This window comes from Aethalodelphis obliquidens, unplaced genomic scaffold (genome assembly GCF_003676395.1).
Source record: "Aethalodelphis obliquidens isolate GAN/ISIS:26980383/991018 unplaced genomic scaffold, ASM367639v1 scaffold78, whole genome shotgun sequence".
NCBI lineage: Eukaryota > Metazoa > Chordata > Mammalia > Artiodactyla > Delphinidae > Aethalodelphis > Aethalodelphis obliquidens.
This window is the reverse complement of record NW_020838022.1, coordinates 3443930-3459297: the sequence shown is the minus strand read 5'-3', so window position 1 is coordinate 3459297 and position 15368 is coordinate 3443930. Positions and strand designations below refer to the sequence as shown.

Genomic DNA, 15368 nt, shown 5'->3' with positions numbered 1-15368 from the left:
GACTGAGGGACGCCGGTTAACCGGGCCGTTCGGCGTTCCCGCCCGGGTCCGAGCTTGTCGGGTCCCAGTTAGTCGGAAAACAAACGCTCCCGGGAGCTGAGAGCCACGAGGAGCGCCGGCCCCGTTTCCAGGAGAACCGCTCACATTGTTCCCAGGGCTCCGAAAACCACGCAAATCCAAGAGCTCTTGGAAGTCTTTTCAATAAGCCCCCCAAGGGAAGAGGCGAGCACACACACGGAGAATCAAAGGCAAGAGAAGCAGGTCAATTCACAATACTTTCAAAGTCGTGGTTGAAAGAAGATTCTTAAAATAGCTGTAGGCATATATTCAAGAACTGCGCTCAGCCTGCCTTCTTTAGCTTGTTTACTTCTACTTTTAAGAGCAAGATAAATATTTGAAGAACTCGATCTGTTTACTGACCCCCAGTGCAAGAGCAGGAGACATGCTACCTACATAATTTGGAGGGATTTTTTTTGCGAACTGGGTTTCGCATTTGTTATTAAACTTACCTATAACCACGCGATAGACCCGTCACTGTTCATTACGGCTGTTAAACCTAGGTTCTGCAGCACCAGAGAAACACTGCATGAGTCTTAACTTTGAGAACTATAATTAATAATGCTCGTTCAAGGCGTATGTCTCTGTTCACAAGATATATTTTTGGAAATATTATCGAACTGAAGGCAGCATAAACAGTATAAGAAATAAAGCTCGCACTTTATTTTTCCATTTAAAATGAGTTATATAATAAGTAGTGGAATGCTTCTTCCATGGAGCTACATGTTAAGGGGGGGGATTTCTTTTACTGAAGTTATAGCTATCAAGGGAGAAAATCCAGACATGAGAATCCTCCAATGAGCCCAGCATACCCTAAGGAACCCCATTCACTTAATGAAAACCACTGACATCTGTAGACAAGAAAAGAAAGGGGGCAGAACAGGAGAGAAAAGGAGGGAGGGAGGGAAGGAGGAGAGGGTGGGGTTGAGAGAAAGAGAAGGGAAACGAGACAGAGGATTCTGCTGAGAGGCAGACTGAAAGCATATGCCATGTAATGGAAAAAATAAATAAATAAACAATTGGGAGTTTTACCCAGTTGTGAATTAAGAGGAAGTGTAATCGATAGAACACAGGTGAAACAAGCTCCCAGACTCAGTTCTGGGGAAGAAATACCATTATTTTCAAACTGACAGATGCTTACATCTTGAAAGTCAGAATCATGGCCAAATGAGGAGAGATGCACTTTGGAAAGTACAAGTGAGAATGTCCAAGGCCAAAGAGGAAGGAAAGGGCACCCCTAAGGCTTAAGGTAGGACTGGGTTTCTCTCATCTCTGGGGGGGCGCAGCACAGTGCCCGAGATAGATAAGTCACTCAAGAAATCTGTTCGGACATCTCTTTGGCTGCACAAAGATCACAGCCATGGAGCAATCATGCCTGTATAGGCAAACTCTTCCTAGTCATGTCCACGTTGGCAAACGGCAAGTAATTTGGTCCTTGTGCAAACCTGGATTAGAAAAGAATCAACTGGGCTTCCCTGGTGGTGCAGTGGTTAAGAATCCGCCTGCCAATGCAGGGGACACGGGTTCGAGCCCTGGTCCGGGAAGATCCCACATGCCGTGGAGCAACTAAGCCCGTGTGCCACAGCTACTGGTCTCAACCCGGGACTGTTTTCTCATCTGTCAAATGGGAATAATAGTAGTATGTATATCTATCTTGGATAGCTTGAGATATTTCATGTCAATCCCTGGCATATGGTCAGTGCTCAAAAAAACTACTGCTGTTACCAAATGCAAGTTCGTGTGCCTACGTCAGAGTTTGGAGCGCAGAACCCCAAACTCCACAAAGGGCTTCAGCAAAGCATTTTTAAAGGCCAGGTGAGGGGGCTGATCACAGGGTGTGTGATCAGCTCGTACACAATTCTCTTGATGGTGAAGTAACAGGGCAATTAACTTTAATCAGTCCTTAGGCGCCAGAAGGGCTGGGGGGCTCCTGATCATCAAGTAGTTAACTTCTTCCATTGCTGGTGGGTTTTAGCATCTGAAAAACTCAGGAAATATGCATGAGATACTATTGTCTGGGTACTTCAGAGAGGAACTACAGCAGAGGATATGGGGGAGGGGTCTGTCCCCAGCAGGACCCGTAGGGTCCCGCTCGGGTTACACTATTTTTAAGACTCCAACCAAAATTACTTCCCCATCCTATCTAGATGTCAGAAACTCAATCACTGACATTAATTCCCCGGAGTTAAAGCGCTGCCTCTGGCAATCCTTAGTTCAATGCCAGGTGCTGTGCCAGTAATTTGGGACCCACTAGCTGTGTGACCTCGTACAAACTACATAATCTCCCTGAACTTCAATTTTCTCATCTCTGAAGTCCATAAATACTATTCACTATTTCATTTGGCTGTCATGAGGATTAAATGAGATATATATAAAAATCATGCATGCCTAGTAAATAGTGAGTGCTCCGTAATTTAGAAGCTACTATAATAATGATAATAATAACTATGATCATTATTAAGGATGAAAAAGACGTACCCTGGCTTAAAGGAATTCCCTACCTTGCCTAGATCATTCAACGAATGCTCCTTATGGGCTGCCAAGTACAAGACCCTGTTGAGTGCCCTAGCGTGGGGGTCTTCCAAGAAACCAGATGCCAAGACAAGAAGAAGGGCTGTCAACTGGGAAAGGAAGCATGCTGACCAGAGAGGTGGCTGGGTCTCAGGGACCAAGAGTGCATCCTGCGAGATTCCATTTCCATTCAGTTCAATAAAGGGAGAACTAAAATATGATGACAGAAATCAAAATAGTAGTTGCCTTTGAAGGGGGAATGATTAGAAAGGGACACAAGAAAACTTTCTGGGGTGATGAAAATATTCTATCATGTGGGTGTAAACATTTGTCAAAATTCGTGGAGATGTACACCTAGGATTTGTTCATGTTGTATATAATCTTCAATTACACAAAAGGAAATTGGATTCGTACCATTTTTTTTAATAACTTTTATATATAATTTGGCCTCTGACCAGGCCTGCCTTTCACCAGAAGATTTTTTTCTTTCTTCCCAGGCCCTACTGACAGGCTCCATAAAGGACAGACATGTATACCTGAGAATTCCTTTGGGCAACAGTGATTGTCCAAACCAAATCTGAAGTCTCTGCACAAGGCTGAGAGCAGGCAGGCCAAGCAAACGCCTCAGCTCAGCCCAGCCCCAATGCACCCCCTGGAACGTCAACCTAAACCTTACACCGACATAAGCCAAGGGTGCTGCCAGTTTAAAAGACTCAGCAAGGACACCTACTACCCTCTGCCCACTGCCTGTGGGGAGGGTCTTAGCCAGTGACACTAATACCATTTCCATTTGAAAATCAATGCTAAATGTAATTTACAAGGGCAGAGGCATGAGTAGGGCATGAGAACTGCTTAACAGTAATCTCAACGTACAGTAATTGTAATTTAGGCTTAATGTTTATTACAAACCCAGATCCCTAATAAAACAGTCCTTCACATTTCCGTTGTGCCCCAAGAATCAAGAACTTATCTCTTTTCTAATATAAAACTCCCATTTTCAGGATTAATACCCTGGAAAACAAGGCTTTAGAGAAAAACAAGTGGCCATCCAATTCAAGGAGAAATTAGACCTGCAGGCTGGAGTGGGGGGCATAATGATTACTATTTCACTTTCTTTAGGAAATTAGTGCCATTTACCCAGAAATTCACACCCCTAAGAAATGTTTCATCAAGATATGGCTTTCACCAAAGTGATAAAATGTCACGTCTTAAAATGTCAGAAATCTCATTCAAGTGAGTTCGTAGAACTGGTATATCACAAATAGATAAGCTACATCTAGAGTTGCTGAGGACTGATGAGGATGAACCACGCTACACAGGACGAGAAATCCTGCTGCTAACATGTCTTCTGGATCCTCTGGATAGGGAAACGTAAATGGGTGGCTGCACACAATGATTTCTGCAGACATTTGTCTTCTCTGCTAATTGCTAAAGCTATATTTATGTGCCCAATCTTCGCATTCCAAAGACCACGTTAAGCTTAGCACGGTAATAGACATGGAGGATCCCCTCCACCTGCCACACTTTAATTCATGGGAGGTTTTTTTTCCCTCTTTGAATTGTTTAATCTTGGCAATTATCTTGTATTCCTTTCAAATTTCTCAACTCCAAAAATACAAGCCATAATGAAGCAGACACTAGAAAGGCCTTTTATTGGATATTTTGAAGAACTGCAACACATTCCGGTTGTTCTGTGTTGATTGTAATTCCCAGAATGTGGAGTTGATTTGAACATAAAACAGCACAGCTGCAAAGAGACCTGGAATGTTAAGTTTCCTCTCCCTAGTGACTGCCTCACAAATCAGCCCTCCAGCTTACCACCCAGACCCTGGCTCCAGTTCTCTCCCAGTTCCAGCTCTGTGCTCAGAGCCACCATACATGTCCCTGCGCACCAGGCATGGACCTCAACCCCACAGCTCACTTTCTGCTCCTCGCTCATCCTGCAACATCCTTTCGGACTCCAACCTCCCTCACACCTCCAGCCCGAGGATGCATCCTAACGCCTTTTAACAATTTGAACTGTACTGGCAAGAGACTTAGAGGAAGCAGAGCTAAGAAGATACAGTGCCCCTAACCCGCATCCCACTCCTGCTCCGGCCTGTCAGTAAAGAAGCTGCACACCACTGGAAATAATGATCACGAGGATTTTGGGACACTGTGCACTCATCTTCTGCACCTATCCCCAAGAAAAGACCAACACTTCTCATTAGAGATCTCCCTGGCCACACCCCCTCACTGAGGCTGTGATCACCATCTCGGCCACGGAAGCAAATCTGGGGCTTATGACACTCCATAATACCGTACTGGTCCATGGTGACACGCACCAGGTGAAAAAACAAGCCCCTATATGAGTAATAGGGAGATTATGATTGCTAAGTTTTTTTCTCTCTCTCGTTTTTTCCCCCAATTTATTTATTTATTTTGGCTGCATTGGGTCTTCGTTGCTGCGCGCGGGCTTTCTCTAGTTGCGGCGAGCCGGGGCTACTCTTCGTTGCGGTGCGCAGGCTTCTCACTGCGGTGGCTTCTCTGGTTGCGGAGCACGGGCTCTAGGCGCGCGGGCTTCAGTACTTGCAGCACACGGGGTCTCGGTAGTTGTGGATCGCGGGCTCCAGAGCGCAGGCTCAGTAGTTGTGGCGCACGGGCTTAGTTGTTCCGCGGCATGTGGGATCTTCCCGGACCAGGGATCGAACCCGTGTCCCCTTCACTGGCGGGCAGATTCTTAACCACTGCACCACCAGCGAAGTCCCTGACTGCTAGTTTTTAATAAGAGGTCGCCAACATCATGACTTCCTGTGGGTGAAATACCTCTAAACACCTGCTTCACCTGGCCCCAGTCTGAGAAAGACACTTGACGGAGGCGACTGCAATAATCTACCAAGACCAAGATGAGCTTTTGGAATGGCCTTCCAGGTTCAAGACTTGACACGCTGGCTGCCTGACCACAATGCCCTGTCCTTCTTAGGTATGATTAGAGAGGCTACTGGAAAAGGCCAGGAAGGGAACTGAAAATGAGCTGCACCCATAAATGCACGTGTGCAACGTAATCTGTTACAGCAACAGCTGTGCAAGCGGCCGGCGTCTCGGACTATGCGTGGAACTGTCCTCCACTGCCCAGCAGCCAGCAGAAACCCAGCCTGACGTTAGTGCTGGCCGTCTCAGAGAGAACCCACAGCCCACATGGCCTTTAAACCTGCCCAGATGTGATGGCTCTCAGGCTAAGCACAAGGGAAGGGGTTGCTGAAAAAACACACCCAAACCCAAACCCAAACTACAACTACAAACCAAATAACAGTTGTGGGGTTTTTTTGGCCATGTCACGCGGCATGTGGGATCTTAGTACCAGGACCAGGGATCAAACCCGTGCACCCTGCAGTGGAAGCGCAGAGTCCTAACCGCCGGACCGCCAGAGAATTCCCAAACCAAATGACAGTTTTGAAATCAAGAATTGGCTAGGACTTTCACTCAATCTACAAACGATTTAATTTTATCTGTAACAGGCTACACAGTCTCCGAATGCCACAGGAACACGGTTGCAGTAAACCAGACAAAGCCTTAACTGAGTGCTTTTACAACAGAGAACTGCTGAAAAGATCTTATGTGACAAGGTAGAGAAGAGAATCAAAGCTAAGTGAATATCTGCTTGAACAACCAAATGTTATTCTTCTCTGAAATGGAAATAGGTCCTCCTGTTCAGGAGCTGAGTGCCCTAAACTATATATTCATCTGCCAATTTAAAAGTTTATGCATGGGACTTCCCTGGAGGCGCAGTGGTTAAGAATCCGCCTGCCAATGCAGGGGACATGGGTTCGAGCCCTGGTCCGGGAAGATCCCACATGCCGTGGAGCAACTAAGCCCGTGCGCCACAACTACTGAGCCTGCGCTCTAGAGCCCGCGAGCCACAACTGCTGAGCCCGTGTGCCACAGCTACTGAAGCCCACGCACCTAGAGCCCGTGCTCCGCAACAAGAGAAGCCACCGCAGTTAAGAAGCCCGCGCACCGCAATGAAGAGTAGCCCCCGTCGCCACCAACTAGAGAAAGCCCACAGGTAGCAACAAAGACCCAATGCAGCCAAAAATAAATAAATAATTTTTTTTAAAAAAGAGTAGATGTTAAAGAACTTAATCTAAAAAAAAAAGTTTATGCAAAGCCTAAATACACAAAAGATGATTTGCTGCTCAAGAGGCCATTTTAATACTTTCAAACACAATCAAGATTCCCCTCCCGCCTCCCAAAGAGGACAGTCCCATCTTGTCTGGCTATGTTACTGAAAAAGGTTAGAGAAAACATCATCGTCCATCATTGGTCTTAACCTCAATGAGTTGAAGAACATCATTTAAAAAGACAAAGAGCAATTTATATGCTCTGAAAGCCATATTTCATTAAGCAGCACAAAATAACTAATTACCTGCTACCTATGCTTTAGAAAGTCTAGAAACACTGTACTCTGATAATCTTCTATGCAGTTATGATGGGCTGTGAGCATCAACCCCAGGATGGGGTGGGAGGCCGAATTTAAACGAGCAGTAGGCTCTGAAAACATTATGAAATTCATTCAAACTGTTGCTAAATTTTGACTTGATTCAATCATTTGTCACACCATCATTCAAAATTAAGTGTGTATATTCAAAGTACCCAATAAACGTTCAATCCTGTATCTGTTGCAGAGTGTGCTCCTGAGTCACTTAGCTTAAAAATATCCAAACATGACTTCTATACATAGGAAATCTGTAAATAACCCAACCTCTCCATGAATATGGTCAATAAACTTTATTAGCTAAAAATATAAATAGACTTGGTATCTTTCATCTCTAACATAAAAAGTAGTCTTTAAAATTTAGTCACACAAGACTTTTAACATATTTACCTGAAAGGGTAAAATACCAAGGGCTACTAGGCATTCACTATTTTGAAAATACTCTATATTCAACAACCAACAGAAAGACAGAAATGGGATTCGGGCTCTTAGCAGCCATAAGATTCCCATCTCCTCAGGAACGTAAACTCCCTTCTTAAAAGTTGTCTTGTAATATTACTTTAATTTATTCTAATTACAACCATAATTCCAAATGCTAATTACACAATTCATACAGAGAGGTATTCGGTTTCAAATGTCGTGAGTCAACGTAAGAAAATGTTATGACATACGCCTAGTAAAAATTTTCATTCTCAAGTGACAGAAACTTGTCCTAATGTTTCCAGACTTGTTACTCCGTTCTGGACAATTACAAATTATATTCCTAGAACAGCATCTCATTTTCTGTGAATGAATTTGGTTTCAGGGTCCTCCCAAAGGTAGCCTGAAATAAGCCTTAGGTTACCACCTGATGGAAATCAGGGACCAGAGCTCCAGAAACAAACTTGAAATACTCCCAGATGCAGAAGGGGAATCACTTGCCTAGGTCAATTTGGTGCCACCATCTTCAATTGTATTCACCTGTCTGGGCCCTCAACGGAAAACAAAACCTTCTAACGACCCGGAAGTCACTTTCTCTTATCATACGAATGCCTGTTTAAAACGCACAACAATTAGGAAAGCTCTGGAAATGTGTAGCAGGAGTTCTACTTTCCGGGTGACCGTTTCAATTAATCTGTGCGCCTCAAACAGCCTGCGGGTATCAGTGGGTCCGAAGGGAGTGACCTCTAGCCTTGAGCCGATGGCAACACTGACCCTTAGTACAGCAGATCTAAACGCCCCACAAACTTCTGGAGCCTCTCGTCGGCGCTTCGCCTAGTTGGAAGAGAACCGGCTCCATTTAGAAACAAGGATAAAGGCCCTGAGCTGAAGACTTTGACAACTTTCCGCGGGGGAGGGCTGACGCTGCCCTAGAATCTCCCGGGAAAGAAAGCTCTTGAGAGATGGGGAGAGGCGAGAAGGAGGAGATGAGAAAAAGGAAGAGGGAAAGGAGTGGGAGGGAAGGGAGCCCCAGGGCTCAAGGAGGAATCGGGGCCCCGTGAACGAAGGCTGGGGCTCCCCCCACTGCAGCCCCACTTCTGCAGCAGCGTGGACCCGGCGTGGGTCGCTGCAGCTCAGCATGCCTGGGGCCCTCCGGGCCGGTCCAGCCCACTCCGGCGTCCGCTCTGTGGCCATTCCGGACACTTGCACCTAAGGCACCTGCCGTTTCCCCACGGCTCTACCACACCCCCTCTTCTGTGCCTCTCTGCACCCGGGTCTCCATGGATGCTGTCTCCAGCTTACATTCCGGAGCTAAGCCGGGTCCTCAGCAAGGCCACGGCTAGGACTGGTGGGGGTCGGGGGGACGCCCCTTCCTTCTCCCGAGTTCTTCCGGGCCTGAGCCCTGCTCCGCTGCGCCTCCCCAGCCCGCCGGTGGGAGGCCCGAGGCCAAGAAGCGCTCTTCGGGGGACCGGCGGCCGGGCGCCGCGGGCCAGGTGGCTAAACCCCCCAGAGTGGAGGGAGGGGACTCTCCCCTCCCGCGGGGACCCGCTTCTGCTGGGCAATGGTACCAAGGGGACAAGAGCCTTTGTTCTCCCGGGGCTCGACGAGGCTGCGCTGCCGACGCGCAGCGCGGGCGGCGCCGGGGCACCGGGATCGCTCACTTTTGCACGCGGCGTGTGGAAGGTTGCAAGCTCCTGCCTTCTGGGGAGGGGACGTAGAGAGTTGGGGAGCGGAGGGCGTGAGAGGGAAAGGAGCGTGGGGGGAGGGGTTGTGCGTGTCGGCCAGGCTCTTTGTTTGCATTGGGGGCGGGGAGAGGGGGGGTTGAAGGTGGATTCGAGCTTGGGTTCTAAGAGTGGGGCAGATTCCTGAGTATGTCACCATGTTGCACCCGCGCAGCACACATATGCACACTCGCGCACACGCACACACAGGCACTCGCACGGAGAGGGGGCCGGCCGGTGAGAGGCAGCGCTGTTCCCGGCGCTCGCGGCTGCAGCAGCTTCGTCTGCCCGCAGCGCCACCCCGGTGCGTCCAGAGGGGGAGCGAAGAGGCTGGAGGCACTCGCGGGGCGACAATTCCACGAGGAAGGAGGGAAAGTGGTGCAAACCCAGGGCCCCCAGCGGCCCGGCCCCCGCCTTTCTCGCCGGGGTCGCAGAGGTCACGGGCAGCTTAGGCTCCGAGAGGGAGGCTGGGAGCCGCCGGAGGGCGGCGCGCACGCGAGTGGGCGAGGGAAACCAAGGGAAGGGAAGCTGGCGGACTCGGCGGGCGGGCTTACCCTTAGAAGCATCTTTCTCCTCTTTGGGTTTGGTCACCTTTCCACTCATAGATCCCAGCTTGCTTGACAAGGTTCGGCCAGGAGACGGAAGTCCTCGCCGAGCGGGCCGGACTTGGGAGAGTGCTTAGGGTGGCAAGTCACGACCGCGAGCTCCCCTCGGTGTGGCTCCGGGCAGAAGCCGCTTTCCCCCAGCGCTGCCGCCGCCGCCGCTGCCTACGGGAGAGTGGGGAGGAAAGGAGAGGGGTGAAGGAGGAGCCGCTGCCGCCGTCGCCGCCGCCGCCGCCGCGAGCCCGAGCGGCCGGCCGCGGGAGGAGCCGCTCGCCTGGCTCCAGAAGTGCAGAGACAAAGCGGCGCGGCGCTCCCTCCGCGCCCCGCGCCCGCCGCTCCTGCCCACCCCCGCCCGCCCGCGGAGAGCCGCGCTCGCCACCCCCGGGGCCGCCGAGAGGTGCGGCTGGGACTCCCTGGCTCGGCCGCCGGCCTCCCGGGGCTCCGCGCCGGCCGCTCGCCGGGCCGGCGCGGGCCGCGAGGGGAGTTGCCTGGGTGGGCTGCCCGCGCGCCGGCGGGCCGCTTCCCCCGCCTCTCCCCATCCGCTGCGGGCCGCCAACTCCATCAAAATAAAACGGCGAGGAAGGTTAAAAAAAATGAAAACAAAGACGAAAATATTCACTTAAAAATGACGAGCCTCCCCGAAAGGGAAATGTTTGAACATGTGATGAGCAACGTGTGAGCCTGTTACACCGCAGAGCCGCGCAGCTCCTCGCCCGCGGAGAATCGAGAGGGGAGGGTCGCCTCTTTCTTTCTATTGAACCAATTTTCAGGTTCCTATCATTTTGCCAAAGGGGGGTCCCGAGCTGCTGGCGGGCGGAGGAGCGGGACGCGACGGCCCTTACCTGCTCTCTCCGTCTCCCTACACCCACACCCCCTAGGAGCTCGCCCGCTCCCTCGCTTACGCTCTCCTTCCAAAGAACTCTCGGGTCCCGGAGAGCCGCGATTCGGCACGGCGGCGCATTCTATATAAACGACAAGGTGTGGGCACGCGGGGGGCGGGGGCCGGCGGGGGGCGGGGCCGGCACAAAGCCGCCGGCGGGCTGTAGTAAAAGGAGAGCTCGGCAGGGGCGCGCCGACGTCAGCCGCCGGGTGGCAAAACCCAGGCGAGCCCAGAGGAGTGCGGGCGAGCGTGTCAGCCTGGCGTCCCCCGGCCCCTCCGGGGTCAGGCAGGGCCCGCGAACGCCGCCGGAGCGGACTCGCACTGTCGGCCGCCGAGATCGAAGCCCGGCGCCCCCCGTCCCCCCGCCCCGCTCCCGTTACCCCCTCTGATCCCGGCGCCCGCCTTCCCCGCAGCGCTGCCTGGGCCCGCGCTGGTCGCCACCTACACTTTGGGGACTCCGCTGTTGGCAAGTGCCTGCACCGAGCGGTGGAATCTCAGTCCGGGAGTCGGCGACTCCTCGCCTCCGGCCAGCTGCCCAAGTTGAGACAGCCGGACTCTCCGCGAGAAGGGCGCGCTGGGATCTGGGTGTCAGTAGGGCAGAGAGTGAAACTGACCGCGGCGGCTGCCACCTCCCACCCCACCCCCACCCCCCGCACGCAGGCCCCTCCTCCTAGGGCTGGTCGCTCTGGCTGGCAAACATAGGCGCAGAGTGCCCACCACCCGGGATGGCCAACCCCAGACAAACGGAGTAAGGTGGGACTGGGGGCGAGTGCTGGAGAGGGATTAAGGGATCGACACGTCGCCTGGGGCACGCTAGTGACAAAACAGGGAACGTCCCTGAAGATTTGAACTAAAAGGAAAACTGCTCAGAAATTGTACAAGAGAGGGTTGGATGGGGAAGAAGAGAGAACCTGGGAAAGGGAAGGGGGGACAGGGTGGCCCTGAAACATCCTGGGAAACCCTTTCCGCGATGGCCCTTTCTCGGCGCGCGGATACCCGGAAGCCTGGCGCTCTGTTGAGGGACTGGGGTCGCTGCTGTCAGGACTTGGTCCTCAGGGCGGTCCATTAATCAGAACATAGGCTCCAGCCTGGCGGTGGAGACGCAGCAGCGACTCCCATGAAGAAAATCCGTTTCCCGTTGTCCCACCCAACTCCACCCGCTCCTTAATTCGGTTTCGTTAATGGCATTAAACCAGGCGAAGAAATTATATAGATGGATTAGTCCTACTGAATCCCAGGCGGTGACTCAATTACAAGAGCCTGCTGTGGCTTTCAAGACCAGGAGAGTGGGCTGCCCCTGCCTCCAGCCCGGGTCTAAAGGTTGGCAACCCTCTAAATTCAATTTGCAGCCTCTGTCCTTGGTCTGGGAGGAACTCCAGGCCTATTTTTCTTGTAAATAATATCTAATAATCTGGAGGTTGATGACACAATGTGATTATCCAACCCAAGTTTAGATCATTAGTATCAGTACTCTGGGAAAGAAAGAATTTCTCTTCAAATGACCGGAATTCAAAAGGGGTGGAAACTTGGGTGGGTTTAGAGGAAAGATGAAGGGGAAAAGGGGAAAGAGTCCTCAGTTTACACCCAATAATAATCAGTTACTATGGATTTAGCACCTACCCTGTGCCAAACAGTGGGCTGAATGCTTTACATCATTATCTTATTTCATCTTCACAGCAGTCCTAGGAAGTGTTATTTCCATTTTACAAATGAGGAAACTGAGGCTCAGAGAGGTTAAGTAACTTGCCCAGAGGTCACACAGCTCGTAGTGGTGGAGCCTGGATAAAAAACTAGGAGAGCCAGGATAGGAAACCAGGTGGGTCTGTCTTTTCCGTGCTCTTCTATTAGACCACATGGTCTCTCAACACTTCTATCAGCCTGTTAAAAAGAGGGGGGAAGCACATTTTCACTGAACCTATCTGCCAATCTTGAACTCCTCAGTCTTTTTAAACTCCCTTAACTCAGCACATTCAAACACACACACACACACACACACACACACACACACACACACACACCTCTCTTCTGTACACATAACATTTGCTTTGTCTACATAACTCCAGTAAGCAACAAGACCCTCTTTTGGGAAAAGGGTCAGTCTCTGTCTTGGGGGTTATTAAGCATGGTGTCCATCCTGAGTATCTCAGCTTTCCTGACACACTAAGATTTCCAGGGAAGTTTTCTGCACAGAGAAGACTCCCTCATCCCGCAAGCCCTATCACCTCTGGCACCTCCGGCACAGTTAACTTCCAGCTGGAAGCCAGATATCAACCCTGTTCCTTGAAGGACAATAATAGTTAACATACGACTAAACCTAGGTTAGTTAATATGATTGAGGTGAGTTGAAGAGATGTCTGCTTGGGAGTATTAGTGGAGTCTGCCTGTCCATGAACGCAAAAAGATAAAGCATGTTTCTTCACCATAAACCACTCTGCCAAAGAAATAATCAGAAGCTAAAGAAACTAGACATTTCATGCAAGAACAATATAGTGATGTGTGTTCATATGGGGGCAAATCAATGACGTCATAAAGGCATTCATGCCAGAGACCAAGAATCATGAATATTCAAGGACCAGGACAAGCAATCTCCTCTAAACAAAGCTTCTGAAGACCCCGCTAGGGGGGTCACGGGCAGCCTCTTTCATGAAAGGCATGGAGGCCTTCCCTTTCTCCAAGCCCTGTGAGAATATGAACAAAATGTCGTTGGTACTGGCTCAAAAAAGGCACGCTCCAGTGTGTTCAGCCCCTGAGCGCCTTGTAATTTCGGATGATCGGCCACAGGAAGATCTGACCTCTGAGATAGGGTATTCAGAGGGTGGTCTTTTCCCCACCACCAAATGGACTCAGTGTGGAAGCATCTCAGTGAAGCCCGGGCTTAGACTGTAGCACTTCTCTGCCCCTCCCAGATCCTTCTGCCCCATCCCACTGGGGTGGAAGCTCCTTCACTTTCACTCTAGCAATTGGTGCTATCTGATCCCTTCACTCCTCCCTGCCTTGTCACTATGGTAAAATGGTCCCTTCTGTCCTGTCTCTGTCCCTCCTACGAGAGAGAACTCCATTCATCTGACACAACATGGGGCACAGGGATTACCCTGTATAGTCAGGTAACTCAGTCCTGGAATTAAGGCAATATTCCAAAACAAAAGGCTGCAGGGCCACGCCCCTAAAGAGGGCCTGGTTGTTTTCCGGAGGGAGGAGCTGAGCTTGAGTCTTTGGTAGGAAAGTGGGAAAGCTACTGAGAGTCTCATCCTCTTGGCCCTATCATCTCCCTGGTGTCTGTTTCATGCCAGTCCCCAAATGTCCCAAGACACCAGCCTCTGGATTCCAGGTTTGCTCATCCTCCAGCAGCTCTGAGCAATGCTTCTGGGCAAGATGCCACTCGGTTCCATTGTCTGCGTGGGAGGGTAAGGGTAGGGTGAGTGGGGTCGTGGAGGACAGATACACTTAGGGCTTCTTCCTGTCAGGTTTGAACTGTCTGAGTGTAGAGCCATTGTCATCAGAAACCACCAAATTAGACGTTTCAGTGACAAGACTGCTTCTCACTGGACCAAATGTGGTTTTCATTTGTGAAGCACTTCACAGCAGAAAGCTGGTTCAGAAGGAGGCAGCCTGGCAAAAGCTACACTTCCAGCCAGGATACCTGAGATAAAGCAAGGCCCAAGGGACCAAGATCTGGGAGTTGGAAGTCCCTTTGATTTTTAAGCTCACATCTCAGCACTTTGAATTTTGAGATCCAAATGCTAGAGCTCTGAAAGGACTCATTTCTGATGCAAACTCTACAGTGTTTATCTATGTCATGACTTAACATTGCTTTCTAGCAGCATCATAGGCGAGTTGGTGGATTTCTGTGACGTAAGAGTTGGGTAAAATATAATAAGACCCTACTGTGTAGCACAGGGAACTCTACTCAGTACTCTGTAATGGCCCATATGGGAAAAGAATCTAAAAACAAGAGTGGAAATATGTATGTGTGTAACTGATTCACTTTGCTGTACACCTGAAACTAACACAACATTGTAAATCAACTACACTCCACTAAAATTTTTTTTAAAAAAAGAGTTGGGTAAAGTAATCTCCAAAGATGGTGACTGTGGCCTGGCCATTGCGAGGTGGGTACTGACTCCTCCCCTTGATTCTGGGTGGCCTGTAACCGCTTCACTGGTGGAAGTGATGCTCTATTCGTTTTAGGATAGGTTAGCAAAGGCCATGCAGCTTCTGCCTGGCCCTCTTAGGACGTTTGCTCTGCGGAAAGCCAGCCGGCATGATGTCAGCTTACCCTCAGACCACCATGGTGGAGACGTGACATCTAGGCTCTTCAGCTGACAGTGCTAGCTGAGCTCCCAGACGACAGCCAAACCATCAAATGACTGCAGCTCCAGGTGACATCTGACCTCAACCTTGTGAAAGACCCCTCAGTGGAGAACTACTCAGTGGCACCCTTCTCTAACTCCTGACCCATAATATTAGGAGCAGAATTAAATGGATGCTTTTAGGTGCTACATTTTAGGGTAATAAGTTATGCAGAAATCGTAACTGGAATAGTGACCAACAATTTCTCCTAATCCTGTATGCATATGCCACTCCACTCTCTAGAGGTAATGTCCTCTTAAATCCAGGCTGGCCTTGTGGCTTGTTCTTACCAAAATAATGTGGCCGAAGTGATGCTGTGCCAGTTCCCGGCCAAACTTTAGGAGACTTGGCAG

The 15368-nt window shown here is 50.3% G+C and overlaps 1 protein-coding gene across 1 annotated transcript in view; it reads right to left on the bottom strand.

Annotated features, from left to right (window-relative positions):
* Nucleotides 1–15368, bottom strand: part of FGF13 (fibroblast growth factor 13) — a 526861-nt gene that overhangs the window by 493828 nt on the left and 17665 nt on the right. Inside the window, exon 2 of the mRNA XM_027092419.1 lies at nucleotides 9738–9950. Within this exon, the coding sequence (XP_026948220.1) occupies nucleotides 9738–9786 (49 nt within the window). The 5' untranslated portion in view covers nucleotides 9787–9950. The remainder of the gene's footprint in view (nucleotides 1–9737; nucleotides 9951–15368) is intronic.